The sequence below is a fragment of the Plasmodium malariae genome (genome assembly GCF_900090045.1).
Source record: "Plasmodium malariae genome assembly, chromosome: 5".
Lineage (NCBI taxonomy): Eukaryota > Apicomplexa > Aconoidasida > Haemosporida > Plasmodiidae > Plasmodium > Plasmodium malariae.
Window position 1 is genome coordinate 1672698 of NC_041779.1, and position 21929 is coordinate 1694626.

Consider the following 21929-nt stretch of genomic DNA (forward strand, 5'->3'; position numbering starts at 1 on the left):
AAATGTCGTGTAAAACAATTTGTAAAAATTAAAATTTAACTTTGATGTGGGAATAGTTCATTGACAGGTTTTATCTAAACAAAGGATATTTATATCTATATCTATATATATACATATTTAGGGAAGAAAAAAAAAAAGAGGAAACAAGTAGCTGTAATGAGATAATGATAAAAAAAATACAAAACATTATATATATATATAATTTAGGTGAAGAATGAAAACAAATAATTAACACTTAATACTTGTATTTCCAAAAATTAAAAGCGAAGAGAATTGTAAACGTAAACGAAACGGTTGATGAGTCTTGACAACTATAATAAGTATTATGTAACATTTTTGATGTATATTTTTATGAAGAAGGAAAATGTAAAGAAGGCACTCATTTTTTATATTATTATTTTATTTTTATCTTATTAATTTTAATGAAACACTTTCTTTAATGCCCAGGAACTATCGTGCTCAGATAAAATTTGTAAAAATTTAATATATATATATATATATTTATTTATTTATTTAATTATTATTTTATTAGAAGTAGAGTTTTAGTAATGAGAGGCTTCAAAAATAAATATTATTATTATACATTTTTTTGAGCAGCAGCGCGTAATTTAAGAAATTGTCCTTGTGCATGTCTATATTTTAGCATATAAGTGCTATACTACATAATTTAAAAATTTTTTATAAATTATATGTTAATAACATATGATTATATATTTCTTTATGAAGAAATAATGAATGATTAATAAAAAAGAAGAATTAAGAATTAGTTTTAAAATTAAAATCTATAGTCCTTAGGATGCATGATAAGGTTTTAAGCGTCCTGCAACTTATAAGGTACACAAATGAATATTTATATCGGTTTGTTTTTTTCTATATCTTATATATTAAATAGGAATAATTGGTTGAAAATATATCCGAAATATATGATTTAATAATATGAAAAAATTTTAGTAATAGTGAGAATATTAAGGTACAATGTTCTAATTGTGAAATGTTTAAACATAAACAAATAATTTAAGAGATAAAAAAATATTATGTGAATTAAAAGTAACTATATTTACTTGAGTAATAAAAGTAATTTATTTAAAGTCATTAAACAAGATAATAGAATTTAAAAATTATTGAATATTATTTAAATGTATAAAAGCCATGAAATAATAATAAGTATGTTTCTTTTCTATAATAGTCATAAAAACGTAGTACATTACAAGAAAAATACATAAAACAAAACACACTTTTTAATAACAATTATTTTGTGGTGAAAATATAAATAAACTGTTTTTGTGCAATTACAATGTTTATATTAGGGAGAATGTAAAATAGTATCAATAAAATTTATTAATATAAAAAGTAAAAAGCCAAAATGTTCACATATTAATAATATAATAGGAAAGTGTATATTTTTAATTCTTGCATAATACAAATTTGCTTTAGGATATTCAAACTACAAGATTATATTTAAAGATTTATTTGGTTGTTTTATATGTATTCTAATATTGTAAACATTTTTTGTAGGAATTGTTTACATTTAAAGCTGTTTTTTTTTTACTGTATTTTTTTTTATTAAACAAATGGTAAATTCCCATTAAAGCACCCAAGGAAGTAATTATACCAGCACTCGCTGCTGCTGCTGCTGCTACTGTTGCTGTTGCTGTTGCCATCAATGGAATTGTTGAACCGAACAAGATTACCAGGACAGGAGGTAATGTTTTATGCCTTCCCATAAATTGTACAAATTTACTACGCTTTATTTTATGTTCAAGAGGATCATAATCATTAGAATTATTAGCTTTTAAATAATTTGACATTTCTGATAGATTGTACGAATCTGTTTTTTTTAATAATTTATTCTTTTTTAATTTTTGGTTATCTTGTACTATGCTATTAACCTTCAAAATTTTATGAAAATTTCTTCCTTTCATATTATTTCTCATTTCAAAATTATCATTATATTCTAATTCACTAAGTTTTTTTTTTAAATAATCACCAAATTCGAGTGAATTATACATATCTCCAAAACTTTCAGAGGCATGCAGTAATTCACTAAATTGGTCCTTAAATTTGTTATCTTGGAATGATTCACTTATGCGTCTATCAAATTCATCATTGTCTTCATTTACTAATTTTGATATTTGTTCTTTTAAAGAAGAATACCTTTGTTGGTGTTCTAAATCTTCTTTTCCCATTAATAATCTTCGAGCTCTTAATGAGTGTAAGTTCTTTCGGTTAGTTTCTTTATCCCATAATTTATGAAAATTATTTGGCTAAAAATTACAGTAAATATTGAAATATTATTTATTTAAATGTTAATGAAATTTTCCTTTTAAAATGAATACGCAAAATAACAAAAAATAATAGAAATTTATTAGAATAGTTATATCACCTCTTCATGCGAATTCTTCCACGCCAATACTAAAACTGTGAACGCATAAATTTTATAGAAAAATAATGATTTATTTTTCTGTTTACACATTTTTTACTTTCTTTAACTTGTTGGATTTATTATAATGATAAAATTTTCAGGTATATAATATCTATATATATTTCTTTTTTATGATATTTATAAATTGTTGCGTTATAATTTGTGTAGTAGCAGTTTTTTTTTTTTTCAAAGTACCAAACTTTCCCCCTTTACTATTTTAATATGGCTATAATGTATATATATATATATATATAATATATCAAATAAAAAAAAAAAATAATACAGTATATATTTGTGCTTTAATAAATGCTATAAGTAAAAATATTATTAATTAAAATAATTTTAATAATGTTTTAAAAAATATTAAATATATATATCTTACTAATTACACGAATTATATAATTGATCTTTATAAATATTTATACTTATTTATATATTTGATACATACTTTAATAGAGTGCTTCGTTAATATGAATATAAAAAAAGGAGAAAATGTATATTTAATTATATTGGATAATATATATAATGCATAATTTGAATAAATATATTTTCTTTTTTTTTTTGTTAGCATTAAAAAAATATATAATATTTAAAAATTATCAATATATTCATGATATATAAATTTTTTGAAGTTAATTTTTTATAAGATTAATACATACAATAACAAAAAATATATATATTAAAATAAAGATCTTCAAAAATTATTTAATATATATGAGGTATATAAAATATTAACATAATTATATATTTTAATCGAAAAAATCTTAATAAAATGTTAAAGAACAAATAAGTAATAACTTATGTTAGTCTATGTTTATTGTTATATTTTATATATAAAAAATAGTAATTTCAATTTATTAAATAATAATTGAACATTTCTTTTTTATGTGGTTATGGTATTAAGTATAATTACATATTAGTTAAAAATTTTTAATTAAATAATGCATGACATAATATTAAAACAGAAATATATGATTACGTATAAATGCTTTTTTAAAAAAATTCGTGTTATTTAAATAGAAAATATAACTATAAAAATAAGTTAAAAAAAAAGAAAATCTAGAATATGTTGAATATATTATAATGAAATATATTAATATATTTTATTGGGTACATTAATGTAATTTTTGTACTGTATTTTTCAAAAATTTACGCGGAATTATTGAAGAATGTACTACATAACAGGGAAGGAAAATTGTCTATCTGAAATTCATATCCCAATCCAAGTAAATATGGCATGTTAAAGAATGAAAATAAATGATATATTACTATTAAATATAAATAATTATTATTAGTTAAAATTATATATACACAGTTTTTCCAATACAGAAATATTATCGAACATTTTTTTTTATTGTTCTTTAAAATGTTAATATTTTCCTATATATCTCGAATATAATATAAATATAATTTAGATTTATAACTTATTAATGATTTATAAAAACTGGTTACAAATAATTTAAAATATGGTATTTTATATTCTTCATATTTATAATAATAATATATTACTACGTTTGTTTATGTTCTTTCATTTATTTATACATATATTCGTAGAATAATTTCTGTTCACATAAGATGATTAAGTGTATTTTAAATGGTATATAGTAAATTATTCTCCTCATGTTAATATATTCTTCATATTTATTAATTATTTTATAAATTCTGCAACAGTGTTAATGTATTAATATTATGTAAAAATATTTCAGGTCAAAATGTAACGAAGTACTTTCAGAGTTTAGTAAAAACACATGCATATATAAATCTATTGGTTTATAACTTCATAATATTTCTACTTAATATTTTATTATTTTCGAGAGGTACCTTATAAATAGATAGTATATAAATTCATTCTTAATATATATTTTTTACGAAAAACGATAAAATTTGTTAACATTGATGAACATTTTTATGAAGTTTTTGTAACGTGAACTTTATTAATTATCTAAGATATATATATAAGAGAAATTCTGAGTAATGTTTATTAATGAATCACAACGAATGTTCATAATGTCATTTGGTATACCCTAACGTGCCTATTTAGAGTACTGAATTTGGCTCCCATAATATAAATTGTTAAGGGGGATAAAATATATCTTCATCATGTTCACTTATCCACGAAATCAGTGTTTTATAAAATATAAATTGGCATCTTTATTTGTGTAAAAAATTCCATTTACTTTATCTTTTTCTTCATAGTGCATTTTAAATATAAAAATGAATATAAGTTTAATTCATATCAGAACTGATCTGCATGTTATAGAGCCTTATAGACAATTATACTTTTAAATGTTATATGTAAAAAAAAATATATAATAATATTTCTATAATTATTATTATTACACTTGGGGTACTGAGATGGATACAAACGAAGAGATTTTATTTTTAAATATTTTTATATGACATATTAATAGGATATGTTAAAGTCATCAAGTGAAGGAATATGTGATTCCTATATTTTTCAGAATATCAATCCATATAAGTGTGTTTGAATGTTTATATTAATTTATATGAATTTCCATATAGCCATAGAACTAAATATTTTTATGCTAAGTGAAAATTATATATATTTAAATAATATATAATACCATTAATAAAATTACTAATAATTGTGACTTCAACGCATTTGTAAAATGTGCATAGAAAAAGACGAAGAAAAAGCTAAATAAATAAATAAATACAATAAATATAAACAATTAACATCTTGAATAATTATATTGGTAATTTATTATAATTATTTTTAATATGATATTATATAAATATGCTCTAAAATTATATTGTATAAAATGAGGAAAATTATATGTATTTTCTTCTTAATCTTCTACTTAAATGTTTATTTATAAGGTGTAATTAGCATAGTTTTTCTTTTTATACGTACATTTATATAGCTCGAAAAAAATAAAATAAACGAAGGGATATATGTAATTAAGATGTTCAATCATTTAAAAAATTATTTAGTTCAAAAATAAAAATGAGTAATGGAATGAAGAACATCGGTAATAATAATTTTTAATTGTTCAAATTTTTTTAGAAATATTCTTCTATTTTATAACAGCAAAATATGGAGTACGATAATATATATATAGATAAATATTCTATTTTTTTATTATCGAGTATTATGAAAAATTAAAATATTGTACAAATATAAATTTATAAATATTAAATTATACACCTTAAAGTTATTTCATTTTTTATAATTGTCTTTTAGAAATAATTTACCAAGAATTATCATGTTTTCCCCATGCTAAAAAATATTTTACTCATTTGTTTTGTGTGTCATATATAGACATAGGCCGCAATATATCTTATGTACTGTATAGAAGTGTACAGGTAAGATATATATATATATATATTTTAAAAATCTAATGTATATAAAATAAGGAATACAGTATACCATTATTAATTGTTCTATATCCATTTATATCACAATTATTTATCGTATGTATATTATTCCCATATTTGTTATTAATGAATGAATAAATATATTATATTTTTTAAATTACATATATTCAGCAAATAAAATTTTTTATAATCTTTATATTTCATTACATATAACAGTAAATTCTATTCAACATGCAAAGTAACTTTATATATTAATAACAAAGCAGAATAAATTATCAAATAATGAAATAATGTTGTTTTTTCAATGACACACGAAACATGTTATTATTATTGAAGAATTAAAAATTAATTCTTCTTGAGGACGAACGTAATATTATATTGTTATAAAATTATAAATTTTCAATATTTAGTGAAATAAAAGAAGTTTAAACAAATTAATTATTCAAAAAAAAAATGAAAGAAAAATTAATAAATAATATATATATATATATAATTAAAACAATTAGTATGTAGTGCCCTAATTTTAGATTTAATATTACTGTGGGATCGTAGCTCCCCTAAAAAAATTATGTATTAATCCAAGATATATATACAAATAAAGTGTATGTATAAAAAATATAATTTATAAATGCTACATATAGTGTGATTTCACTGAAGGAAATTAGTTATTAAGGAATAAAGAAAAATATATTGTTTAAAATTTCATGAATCAATATTTTAATATTACATATACAAAAAATAATATATTATATATATATATATATGTATATGTGTTTACATGTTTTTTAATTTTTTTTTGCAACATAACATTCTGCTTAATTATATAATTGATTTTTTTTCCTGTTCATAAGATTTGAAGTAAAATACGCCTATCATTATGTTTTATTTTTTATTCCTTAAGGTGAAGTTCAGATTTAAATTATATCAATTTAAGGAAAATAACGAATTATATTATATATATATTGTTAAATAAAGGTATATGAAAATCTATATCATGTATTCAAATATGCCTTTTTTAAAACCTTCATTTAACCTGCATATAAATACAATAATAAGAAATTTTCCGAAAAAACATATATTAATAAATTATCGAGGACGCTATATTTTTCTTTTTACATTTTTAATGTTTAAATTAGTGTAATAAAAATACAGTGGAATCTCTACTCTTATAAGAAATAAAGTTGTATGCTTTTTTTAAAATGTGTTATCTTAACAGTTACATTTAACATAATTGTGTAATTTAATTAATAACAATAATATTTATATTTCTAAAAATGTGAATGAAATATACCTATGAAAGAAATTAACTGTTTATGTTCATATTTAAACTGCTTGACCTAGTATATTAATTTGATATAAAGATAGAAATAAATATTAAGTTATTAGTAATGTAAATAATATCTAAATTAATACTTAGTTATTATTTTAAAAAAAAACTACATTTAAAATATTATTATAGTATTGTATAATAATAACAAAGTCATATAAGAATAATAAGCAGTATTTATATCGGGATGATGTAGGGAAAAATTTAGGTTAAATATGCAAATTGCAGTGGATTGAAAAAAATAATCGCTAAATTTTATATCTCATTATAAGAATTAAATTAATAAGAAAAGAAACTTATATTCTTAACATTAAAATAAAAACTATAAAAAGAAATAGATATTTGAATTAAATCAATATATTAATAATTATTTAAACCTAAAGCGTAAGAAAATTGAAGGTGTAACATATAAACATGCAAAGTTAGTTTAAATAAATCTTGTTAAACTTAAAGTTCTACTTAATAAAAAATATTTGTTTATATGTAATAATAAAATAGAAGAACTAATAATTATTGATTATTCTACTAGTTAATATGAGGCTTCCATAGTAATGAAGAGCATAAAATAAAAATTGTCAAGACATACTTAGCATAAACGTTTTTAAAATAACTACTAACATTGAAAAAAAATGAGTTTATTATTAGCTCAATTCAATGTAAATAATAAAACAATTTTGCCATAAATTGATAACATTATGGAACAAAAAGATGAAATATTAATTTATTTTTTAAGAGTAATTTTAAATGGTATATATAAAACTCTTTAAACTTGTGTGAAAAAAGAAACATACTTATAAAAAATATATTACTTTTCTAAAACTTGAAAAGAAGAGAATATAAAAATTCAATATTTTATTACATAACTGTTCCGTAATAGAAGGGGGAGGAAATGAAACTCGGAAACTTCATGTAAGGGGTACAAATAAAATTAGTATATAATAAATTATTAGGTAGAAATATAAGTTTTTATACCATTACAAAAGTTTAAAAATTAAATACTTTTGAAAATTTTTTGTGTTATGTTGAGATAACGTCAACATTACATTAATACTATTTACAACACATTAACGTAAATTAGAGATTATTATTTCTTTTACAAAATGTATGAAAACAAATGATTTTAGTAGAAAAAAAAAAAAAGAACGTTGATAAAGAAATTAATTATTGGAAGAATTTTATTATTATTTTCTTAGAAATAAAGAGATAGAAGTAAAAATTGAAGTTGCAAATTTTGAATGAATTATACATATAAATAATTATGAAATTAAAAAAATCACATGATTATTATTATAAAAACTTTTTTTTCTTTGTTTATTATATTTAGCAAAACACAATTTATTTTAACATAATATCACTGTAGTTAGGATATACACTTAAAAACACTTGAAAAAAAAAGAAAAAAAATAGATTTTTAGATTCATTTATTTATCCCCCGTAAGAAAAAAAATTTCAATAAAACGTTATATATGGATCAAATAATATAAATCTATTTTTAACATCTAAATTTATGCACTTATTAAGTATTTTTCAAAGGAATAATTTTTTTTGTTTTTATGTTATAATATTGGAAGTATGCAGACTTTTCTATAATTGACAATATTTAATAAAAAGGAAGATAAAATATTAAGCGCTTATATTTACATACGTATATGTCTATTTGTACATATGCATATATTATTATGAAATGAAAATTTTCTCAAATGAAAATTATGTACAATTATTTAGAAAATATCTAAAGAAAAAGAAAAAAGAAAAAATTATATAGTGTTAATATACCATAGAAATATATAAGAAACATACTGTGTAATAGTAATTAATTAACATAAATAAAAAAGAATTCCTTCAAAAGAACTAAGTGTATAACTAAGTTAATATCGCAGTATTTTCCCTCTTTGATAAAATATGTTATATTTAAGGAAGAATCTAATGTTTACGTTGCTCTTTTTTCTTTAAATACCCACATCTTCATAAACGAACGGTGTATTAAGGAAAGGCATTAAATATAAATCTTTAAGAATATATTTAATTATATTTAAATATATAAGATTTTAATAAAAACGTTCATAATAATTAAAAAAAAATTAAATAAAACTAATAAATATCATTTTAGCTTTACCAATCTTAGATAATAATCATTAAATCACTTTTAACAAAAATAACGATATGTATGAATATAATTTTATTATGTTCTCAAAGTTTTAGAACATAAACATCAATTAAAGTTTTATGAGTGAACAACAATTACTTTATAAAACTAATTACGCAGCATACTTATTTATGAAGTATTAAATCAATATACACACTCGTAGTTATATCTTTTATATGTATTGGAATACACATATATGTTAAAAAAACAATAAAAATTATCATTCAAAAAATTCAATTTTTTTATTACATAAATAAATAAAAAATTATATCCTAATTATATTCTAACGAACAATTAAAACATATGTCGAACATTAAAATTAGAAAAAATATAAAATATAACGTTAAGGGAATTCCTTAGAATAGCAAATTATCAAAAAAAAAAAAAAATTTATTATTAAATATATGTATGTATATATACATATATATACATGTATATATATATTTTTATTTATGAATTATACAAAATTTGAAATACAATTAAAACGAAATAAAAACATTAATCATTATTACAAGTAATAATTTTTTTTTATATTTTCGTAGTTTTGAACTTTTTGTTTTTATGCCCTTTTCTTTGATGTTATTCCTCCGTTCACCGACTTGAAAAATTTGTGTACCCCCTTCATCTTACAGAATTTGTAAGCATAGTAAATCATCATAGCAAAAAATATAAAGGAAGATAAACCTAAACCTAATCCGGGAAAACTTGCATCTTTCAATTTATGTGAATTAGTAATACACATGAAGAACATTATAACCAGCATGTTTAAAGTTGGTGGAATATATATCTTAGCTTTGTCCAAAAAGACTAAAAATTTTTCATATCCACTTTTAAATCTACAGTCTGCATAATTAGCATCAGATGTATTCTTTTTCATTGCGCGTAACATTTCAACTTCAAATTTTTTGTCTAAATCATATAAATATTGCATAAACCCTTTTTTAGGTTTTTCTTGCTTAAGAGCTTTACGAACCATGTTTTGTAACGATTCTGATCTATTCACATTATCATCATTATTACTTCTTGATGTATTTGATAATTTTATTTTTTTATTTTTTGCAGAAGTTGATGATTTATTTTTTTTATTTTTTGGTGCATTAGTTATTTTTAAACTATTAATACTATCCAATGATTCATAAAATTCGTTAAGGTTTAAATTTTTTAATACACTACCCTTTTTTTTTAAATTTTCATTATTCATAATATCATTAAACTGTTTTTGAAAGTCCCTATTTTCAATTAATGTATTATATATCCTTTTAAATGAGCTATTCATTTGTAAATCATTTATTTTTTTTTCCAAAACATAATCATCATCATTATCTGATGAATCAATTACGTCTTTTCTTAGGTATAAAGTACTATAGGGATAAACAGCCTGTACACCTGTATCTCCTTTTAACAATCTACTAGATCTTAAACCTAGTGCGTTATTCAGATGGGTATTATTTCCATATAATTCTTCATAGTTACTCTGAAATATAAATGATTAAGTTAAATATGCAGAATTTATAAAAACAAATATATATATATATATATATATATGTAATATAATATTTTTATTTCAATTCTGTAATAAAATTTTCATTTCTTAAAAAAAATGAAAAATAAAAAAAAAGAGCATATATATATAGAAATTTCTAAAAGTTTCAATTTTTTACACAATACCTCATGTTGAGATGCCCATATTAAGAGGATGTAAGTAAGAACTTTACCCCAAATTAAGAACATATTCGTATTGTTTTTTTTCATTTTGTAAAAAATTACTAGTTTCAAGGTAAATTTTTTTTATTGTGAAATAAAAAGATTTTTATATATATTATTGTTACTCTATAGTATTTTCAAAACTCAATAATCTTTAAATATTTTTTTCTCTGTAATTCTTTTTTATTAAAATGGTTTTAATGTTATTTTTTTTTTAAGTAGAATGTAATAGTATTAATTAAAAGGAGTTTTCGTAAAAAATGACTTAAATTATTATGAACTTCAGACTTTATAGAACAATTTTTAAAGTTTAATGTTTATAAATTATTTTTTTCACCGAATATAAAGAAATATATATATTTTTTCTTGTATATCTAATATTATTAATATATTGTTAATAAAAAGTTTTTTTTATAGTTCATATAAAAAAATGTACATAAAATATTGTTGCTTTTTATTTTATTTGTAAAAATTAAGAAATGGGAAATAGTATTTATATATTTTTTTTCAAGATTTATTTTGCTAAAAATTAAAATAATATATATTTTAGAAAAATATCTAGTATTTTTGTAGTATTTTATAACACATCTTCTTATTGTTTTTTTATTGTAAAAATTATAGTAAGTGAAAAAAACATGCTAGTACAATTTTACAATTATATTATTTTAATATGAATATAGTATATTACCATATAAATTTTATATTTTTAAGGTAAGAAAAGATAGTGAAAATTTATGATAAGGATGGTAAATCAATTAGTTAATAGAGGTGAAAATTTTTATATGCTATAGAATTAAAAATATTACATTTTTGTTAATTGTATTTTTTAAAAATATTTACTAACAAAATAATATAATTTGATGTAATCCTATAAAGTGCTATGTTATATATAATTTAATATGTATAAAAGAAATCCTTAAAATTAATAAGAAAGAGTCCGTAAACATATTTTATTACAGCTAAAAGTTTTATAGTATCCAGTTTTACTTTTATAAAAAATGTAATAATAATACACATAGAAAAAGATAGACACAAAAATAGGAGTAAATATATAATAATAGAATAATAAAATACATTTATAAAGGAAACGTTACGAAAAACTAATATTATTTTAGAAATGTTTCATTAGGACTTAAAATACCCTATAATGTGCATATATATGTACTATTACACTTTATATAAGAAATAATACATGGGTATATAATATATTATATATATATAACTTTTTTTATATTTGCTATTGTAAGTAGAGCCTTGAAATGAACATGTACACAACATTTTCATATTAAAATAACTTCATTTCTTTTAATGAAGTATTTTGACATTAGAAAAACGAAGGAGCATTTCACCCACGAAGTGTGGTCATTCGTACTTTAGATTTAGCTTTTGTATATTTTTTTAATATTATGTATTGAAATAATCTTTATAGTGCATAAACAAGAAATATCTTCAATAAAAAATATACGTTGTAACGATCTTATTGTTGAATGTGCCTATATATTACTTATAAAATGTAGGCAACAAATAAAAATGTATAAATTAGAAAAGTTAAAAGAGAATGAACATATGATTTTAACAACAAGAGTATTTATATATAATGTATACTTTATTTTTCTAGTGTAAATATTTACTTACATTTTTTCTAAAATTAAATAAAAAATTAATAGGTATATCATATACATATTCTATATATCTACAATAAAAAAAGAAATTATTAATTTCGAAAGAATTGCTTCTTAGTATTTTTCTCTATAATTATGTGTATTAACAAAAAAAAAAAAAGAAAAAAAAACTGTCCATAGCTTTTGAGAAACTTTACTGAAAAAAAATAAAAATAGGAAATAAAATAAGAAATATGACAAAAACGTTTCAGTAGAACTATGGATTTCTTCTTAATTCTCATACTGATAAATTATTTTCTTGTATTGTATTATATTATGTAACATTAGTATGTTCTAATTTTAAACGAACAAAAACGTAGCGCTTCATTTTTATCTATGTTTTCGAAAAATTAATATATTGTATCTATGTTTATATTACACAAATATTCCACTATATGCATTTTTTAGATGTTTGAATTTTTGTAATTTTCTCTTTGAGATTTATTTTACATAATAATTTTCTAAACATCTTAAAAAATTTACATCTTTGATTACTTCTTTCATGAATTTGTACAAGAAACAGGAGATCATAGTAACGATATAGAAATTAAATAAGATACATATCTATATATATTTTGTGTGTGTTATTATAATTTTCCTTTTTATTTAATGGTAGATTGTACGTCACACATATATACAATTAAAAGAGACAAAATCAGAGTAAAATATTTTTACAAAAAACTCCATTTTGTTAGTATTGTATAAAATTATAATATTCATTTTATAGTGTATACGATATTCTGTTAAAAAGTGGAATTATTAAACGTTTATATGCCGCAATACATAGCAGGAGTTCGTAAAATATTTGTATTTATATAACCTAAGATATTTAGGTTAAAGCGAACTTATCACATCACCAGATAATAAGAATATCATATTTTGATACATGCCCCTTAATGCATTGTATGACTAATAAGTATTTAAATGTAATTTATTTCTGTTATTATTATCATTATTATTGTTATGTGTTTAACTTAATTAGTGACGAATTTTGATCATATATATTTATATATATAAGTAATATTCACAATTTTATGCTCTTTAATATTAAAAATACAATTTATTAATAAATAATGACACATCAAATACAGGAATAAGATACACGTTAATAAGAATATTGTAGGTTTATATTTTTACCATTTATGGTATATTAAAAAAATAAATACATTTTAGCATATTTTAGAAGCTATGGTAAATAAGTGATCCACTTGAGATTGTTGAAATTTTTTTAGATTATCTAATTATATGTTTAATAATTTATCTTCATAAATATGGTAGTTTTGTGGGAATACAGCAAAATGTGATAATATATTATATATATCATCCAACAGATAATAGAATGTTATGAAATGAATAAAACTTATGAGATTTTCAAAATATGTATATCTTTGATATAGTATATATTTATTAGGTATATAAAAAATCAGAGGAAAAAAAATACTTCTAATTGTATTGAAACAAATTCAGAGGCGGTGTAATTATTAATATATTAAAAATTCTGTATTATTATTGTTATACATATTTGTGTTTCCAATTATTATGTAAAAGGAATGTTAAAAAATGCCTAAAGAGAATATTGCATACTGCAAAATATTTGTCAAACATAGTGATATTAAAATATTGTTAAAATGTAAATAACATGCCATTAAAAGAATAACATGTGTAATAAAAATTTTTAAAAGATTTAAAAAAAAGTAATAAATTATTAACAACTCACAAACAAATTAATAATGTTAATAAGATGCTAAATAATGAGCAAATTTCTCTTTAAAAAAAAAAAAAAACATAATAATATAATCAAAAAGCACCCCAATATACAAAAAATCTAAGGAAAAAATACAACAAACATAATAATTAAACAATATAATTAATATTTTAATAGAGGTTAATTTGGTACTGTTGTACAATATACACTCTTATCAGCTGAATGCAAATAATAATTAATAAAATAAAATGGTTGTATATACTTTTAGATTAACACATACATCCAATAAAGATCTAACATTATACAACTGGTATTTAATCTATTTAATCTTATATATTAAGTATTTGTATTTTTATTATTTAATAAGTAGATTAGCATTCAGTAAAAACAAATATATATTTTTATAATATATTCCTTTTATCAAAGATTATTAAGTAATTTTATATGTATAAACGGCTTTACATTAATTTTTTACATGCCAATAAGAATAAGTTAAATATTATATTAATGTAGTAAAAATACATTTATAATATGTAAATTAAAAAAAATAAAAGAAAAAATTTATTTTAATGTATACTTAATTTTTTTAATTTAGAATAAAATATTTTTTTTTAATCATATGATTACAATACATATTAAGAAAAATAAAATGAAAATTATGAAAAATTAATTACCTTCGTATACATAAATAATAATGCTTCATTTTATTAATGGTCTTTTCTTTTATTATATATACATAAATATATTGAAAAAAGAAAAAAAAAGTGTTACACAGAAGATTGAAATTATTTATTAAAAAATGTTTTTTGTGAAATTTTATTATTAATTTGGAAATTTATTTTATTTAATTTTTAACGAATAATAGACATGCTACATTTATTGAATTCGGCATATAACTATAACAAAAAATAGTACAATGTTATAATATATAGAAAAAGCAACAATTTTATTTTGTAAGAAGTCTAATGTGTTTCAACATTTGTACATTTCATATTGATAATACCTAGTTATTTGTGTATTTTATAATTAAGAATTTATTTTTTATTTTTAAAAAGGCATAAGTAATTTCTTGAAAAAAGAATAAAAAAATAAAATATATACATTTGATTTTAATTAACATTAGTATGAAATGTTTTAGATCAACAAGAGGATATAATTAGAGATGTATATGGTATATATGCGGAAAATGGTTCTATGTAAAATCCATTTTATACGATAACGAATAATTTACATAACAGTTTATTTTTTTATATATATTCTTTTTCGAAAACATGAAATTATCAAGATATATTAAAATGTGTAGTTGGAAAGTGCGTAAATGAGCTATCGAAAAAAGGAAAAGAAAAAATGAATTTCATAAAAATGGATTAATAAATAAAGACATTTTTTACTTTTTAAAACATTATATAAATATCTCAGATTTTTATTTTTATGCATATGCGAAAATATGTTCCACGTAAAACAAATACATACAACATACATGAATGGAAGCACATTATTAGCAAATGTAATATAATGGGAAAAAACTGTTTATTTTGTGAAAATGAGTGAAAAGTAAAAAAAGGAAATGAATAATGTAAAAATAAACTTTGTTATTTTTTTACTAACAATGCAATAAATAAATGGTTACCATAAGATATGAAAAAAGACAAGCAACATAAGCATATTAAATGAATACGTATAATTAGCATTTATATATTTTTGTTTATTTACTAAACAAAATTATAAATATCCTAATTACAAAAAATGTATATTAAGTTATTATGAGAATGCCAAAGGTAATATGATTCCTAATAGACTTCATACATTTTAAAAGGTACAATATTTATTATTTTAAAAAAAAATATATATATATATATGTATATATGAAATATATAAATTTATATTTTAATTTTTATATGACGATTATAAATAATTTAAAATAATTTCTTTGTTCGTTTACATTTATTTATACGATTTTGTTTACTTTTTACAAAATACATGAACTTTTACGTTATGAAAATGTTTTTCTCATATTCATGTTAACCAAATTTTAAAACATTTTTATTTGTAACAAATAAAAAATGATTCAATTATACTAATGAGTTAATAGTAAAAAGGTACAAAACACTCATTGTAATAAACAAACTTGAAAGTTTTTTTTTTATATATATAATTATTTTTAATTTTACTAAAGTGTAGAGTTTGCTTTTTTATACAACATACGAAGTTTTATGAATATTTAATTTTGCATACATAAATATGATGTATATCTACTGATGAACATTATTTTTTTAAAAAAAGGATCAAAAGAAAAAGACGAACTTTTTACATCATTTTACAATAATTCATAAAAACTGTAAAAATATGCAATTTCAATTTTTTTGTTATATTTGTACACGCAATAACATCATAAATATATCATATCATATTTTCTCTGGGTTTTTGAAGACGAAATCACATATGCTTGAATATTTTTAAAGCAATATTCGATAGTTGCGTATGTTAGCATTTTTTACTATATTTGCATAAATGGAAATAAATTAAAATAATTTTCGTTTTCTTATAGCGTAGTCTATGTGATACTGTGTATTACTAGCGAAAAAATATATTTAAGATAACTACATATATATATATATATATATATATATATATATATGAATTATTTTATATATATATTTTTAATATAATTTTATTTGTGATATTTTTCGAATTAATTTTTTAAGTTTTTTGCTTTTTATTTTTGGCCTTAACTGTTATTTTCGTATAAATTTTATTGTCAAAATCAGATATTTATATTTTGTTTATTTTTTAATATAACTAATAGCGAAAATTGTAATATGTATATTAGTATATTATTTATTTTTTAAAGAAAAAAGTGATAATGCATATTTAATTTTGCGACATATAATATAATTATAAACTTCATATATATATATATATATATATATTATATACATATATTTTATGGATATTTAGTTAGTTGTCCCTTTAATTCTTTTTTTTCGAATTTTATTGAAACAATAGATAAGGGGTTTTGATGAATTTTGTCATAATACTTTAATTTATGGGAAACATACTTCATTAAATTGGCGATAATATGCATTTTTTTTATTTTTTACATGTATTCATCTTTTTAATTGTTATTCCGTTTTGTTATACTTTTTTCATAATGAATTAATTGCTTTATTTTGTTATGTTTTTATAAGGATAATTGCGTACATGTTTTCGCGTCGTTTGAACATCCACATTAGCTTATTTCAGTTGATATTACTTTGAAATGTTATAAGGCTTTTAATTCTTTTTAAAATTTATGTAATTTTTTATGTATTTGTATTTATAATGTATTAAATTTTTCTGCGTAATATATATTAATAAAATTAGCTAAATTAATTTGTATGTTTTGAATTTTTTTATATATTGTTTTTATTTGTTTGTCCTATATTATGTTGATTTGTGCATTTGAAATAATAATGCTTACAATAAATTTTTATCCAAATATTTTATAGAAAAATAGGTAACTGTTCATTAACAATGCATAATCGCATAAAATGATGTAAAATCATGGTACCACGTACGATTCATTAATTGTTAAATGCAATTCAGGAATTTTTTCTACAGAATGAAACACTTATGAAAATGTAAAAAGCTGTTTACAAGTTTTATATGATTTTATTTTTTAAGTAAAATGATATCATTTTTAGTAATTTATATAATGCAGGAGAAAAATAGATGACACCTGTTAAGATATGTAATTGAAAAATGAGATAAAATATGTTTTCACAGCTATTGTTAAATTTATGAAAAATAAAAAAACAAGTTACAAATTTATTTTTATAATATAATATATTTTATATAGATTACATCATTATGTTTTCTATGTAAGTTATGCACATTTTTACTATGTTAGAAGTACAAAAAGTATCGTCCTTGTCAGAATTTTTACTTTTTTAAAGAATAATTTTGGATATTTTGTAAAATTTTGGTTTATTTCAAGCAGTGCATTTGCATAAATGTATGTCAAGCGTACATATTTTATAGTAATGTTAATAGGTCAAAATCTATGTGTTACATGAAAACTATGGTATTTAAAGTAAAGTCATTTTTTCAATTCTCCATTTTGTTAAAATTAAGTAAAAGACAGAACATATTTTAACAATAAAATATAGGTTACGTTATAAATAAGACAATAATGCTTAATAAAAGTTTAAAATATTATAAACTTTTTATATAATAAAATAGAATTTATATATTGTCTACTGTTGTATGTTATAATTTATAATGTTTTCATGAGTTGATTTAAATTTTGAATTTATAATATGCAACAAATAAAAGATGGTAAAGAATATATGAATTTCTGCATATTCCAGTATAAACTAAATAGGATATTTAAAATAATACATGATTCTAGGTTCAGTTAAAAGTCATTATTTCTAAGTAAAAATATACATTTATATGATGCATTTCCCATTTGTAGCAACATTTGAAGTGGTTAAAAAGGGTTATTATATAAATATTTCAATACATATTACTAATAATAATCATTTAGAACAAATGAAATTTACTATATTATGTAAAATTATTATTGTTATATAGAATGTTTATAACGTAGTATTTTACAAAGAATTAATTCATAACATAATGCTACATTTTACATTGCTATTATATTCTTAATTTTAATTTAATTTCTCTTAAAATTAGTAGTGCTTATTTTATATGATAATTATAGAACTTCAAAAATTTAATGTTTATAGAAAATTATAGAGCTACGCTTTCTAATAAATATTTATTTAAATATTTTAGTTATAAAGAAATACATAATATGTATAAGAATGAGAGGCATTAACGTATACATATAAGCAATGCAATGCCGCAAATATTATCATTTATGTAAATAACATATATATTAAAGTAAAATAGAAGATTTAGAAAAGAAAGTAAGGGTAAATATTTATTTTAAAAATTATATATAGTTAATTATATATGTCACATATTTTTTATGAAGTAAAATAGAAAATTTTTTCATGAAGAAAAGTATTTATGTGTTTATAGGATTAATTTTTTTTGTCGAATTGTGAGAAAGGTAAATTAAAATGGTTGCCTTCATACCTATTATATTAAAAATTGGACATTGAAAGTAAAATAAGAGACAATAAAGGTTATAGTAATAAGTTAGGAGGCACTAATGGACGGATTAAAGCGCTCTTTAAAAAGATTGCAACAAAATTTAGAGGATTATACAGTTATTATATTAGAGAAAATTGTATAAATCACTGTTATTCTGTGAAGCATTGGTTTTAGTACAGGACAAGGAAAAAATTAAATACTCGTAAAAATTATAACAGAAAAAGTTTTTTCTGATAAAATTTTTTTATGTAATGAATAAAATTAATTCTGGACTCTTAAGAGCTGCACTGCATGAGGGTATTCTTAAGTACTTTATGAAAATATAGAAAGAAGAGAATGATTTGTATGATTATTTTATATAACATGATAATGTTAAATGTGACTAGCCTCATAAGGATAAATTCCTTATATATGAAGAATATATTATTCATATTAATAAACTATATGAATACTGTAATAAAGAACATGGCTGTTTTTTTTTTTTTTTAAAAATATGTCAAACTTGTCGAAATTTTTTAAATGTGAAAGAAAATACAATCCTATTTATCCTCAAATAAATTAAAAGTTTAAATTTACGGATCAAATAAAAATAATAATAAAGAACACAAAGATGTAACAAATACAAAATTAGTGTATTTTAAGAATCTTAATTTATTAACCATCCAATTATCTAGTTGTAGGCTTACTAGTAATATTTATAATGTTGGAAAAGATACAGATAAATTAATAGTTCATAATCCAGAAAAACATTAACATGAAGAAAAGCAAAATGCACCAATAGTAATTTGAAGAAATCCACTATATATATATTGTAACATCGGATTATATTACTTAATAATCAGATGACTAAACAGAAAAAGTAGATGAAAGAAATATCATTCAGTAATCAGATAAATACAATTTGCTATTAGATGAAAACCCGCAAAAATTATGATGAGATATACGAATAGTTTTGAATGTTACTGTAATTTAATAACGTGGATTATCTGCTGGTTCCTATTTAGAAGTTACTTTATAGCAAGGTAAGAGCATAGGCAATTCTATTATCTCTGTAAGTATACATAATTAGTTGCACACTTTTATCATCCATTTTTTTTACTGTAGCAAAAACGAAATATAATATACCACAGTTAAATTATTTCATCACTGAAATTCTGCTTTAATTAATACTTGGAATATTTTATTTTTTTTTTTACAATATTGCAAAGTAAATAAAAGTTTTACGCTAAAATATATATATTTTATATTAACATTTGTAATTTAAATTTCCTTAATATTTATAATAATAAAATTTATAAATTACATATGTTTTGCGAATTTTAATTGTTCTTTTGTTTACTACCTTTGGATTTTGTTTTCGCAAAAACGGATTTAAAGATAAAAATAATTAAGAACTGTGTTCATGAAGATATGGAACATTTATGAGGGTACGAGTTTGAATATGTGCTTGGGTATTCTCAAAGAAGGGCATTATATCTAAATTATTATCCATGAAAAGATTCTTAGATTTAATTGTATATTTAGATTAAAATTGTTTGGAGGATATTGTTAATAAGTACAAATAAAATTCCATCTATAGTTGCATTTAACAGAAAAAAAAGAAAAGGAAAATACCAAGTTATAAAGAAATAAATGTAGATAATATACGGTTAGAAAGTTAATGTCTAATGAAACACATGCATCTTATAGATATAAAGAGAAAAAATTCGTAAGGTTCAATGTAATAAAACAATAGAATTATGAAAGTTTATATAATTTAAGTATTACATATTTATATTAAGTAGCATATCAATAATTAAAGAGTACAAAATGAATTGTAATATGTCTATAGTAAAAATAAGGGAAATTTTACGAATAAGAAAGTTGAAAGGAATAATGTATGTATATTAAATTAAGATAAAAAAGCTATAAGAGTTTAATATAAATTGGAATAAATAGAAATAAGTATAAATATGATCAAATATATAAAAAATTGATAAAATTAAATATCTAGGAAAAGTTAAGAAAAAAAAAAAAAATAATTAAGAGTAAATGTTATAAATTATTTGTAAATACAATACGATAAAAAAAAAGTTAAATGTATGGAAATGTTGAATAATAAGGTCTTAATTGTGAACATAATACAAGAAAGCTTTTAGGAATATGAATAAAGTAAAATAGAGGTTCTTTTCATTCTTGTTATATATTATGTTCATAAGTTCTTTTACGCTACATATTCTAAAATATAATTTTTTTAAACTATGATTTTTTTTTTGGTTTAATGTTATTTTTGTAATTTAATGAGTTTACTATATTTAAGAAATTGTATTATTTATAATACACTGTTTTTAATGTTTGCATAAGAATATTATTTTTTCATATAATTATTCGAAAATTTAGAAATTTTGTTAGTATTTCATTTACTAGAATAAGATTCTACGAAACAATTTTATTATTGGTGTAATATTCTTCTAATTACACTGAGGAGTTACACATAATTTATTAAGAAGGATGTATAATTTTCGTAAAAAATAAATCTT

At 19.8% G+C, this 21929-nt stretch overlaps 2 protein-coding genes across 2 annotated transcripts; both read right to left on the reverse strand.

Annotated features, from left to right (window-relative positions):
* Positions 1-1490: 1490 nt before the first annotated feature.
* On the reverse strand, positions 1491-2473 carry PmUG01_05041700 (Plasmodium exported protein, unknown function; the record flags this gene model as incomplete). The annotated part of the gene is made up of 2 exons (XM_029003635.1): positions 1491-2264; positions 2384-2473. 2 exons carry the CDS (start codon positions 2471-2473, stop codon positions 1491-1493), a joined length of 864 nt encoding a protein of 287 aa, XP_028860561.1.
* Positions 2474-9793: 7320 nt separating this feature from the next.
* On the reverse strand, positions 9794-10986 carry PmUG01_05041800 (Plasmodium exported protein, unknown function; the record flags this gene model as incomplete). The annotated part of the gene is made up of 2 exons (XM_029003636.1): positions 9794-10708; positions 10903-10986. The coding sequence occupies 2 exons, from the start codon at positions 10984-10986 to the stop codon at positions 9794-9796; spliced, it is 999 nt and encodes a 332-aa protein (XP_028860562.1).
* Between the last annotated feature and the right edge of the window lie 10943 nt (positions 10987-21929).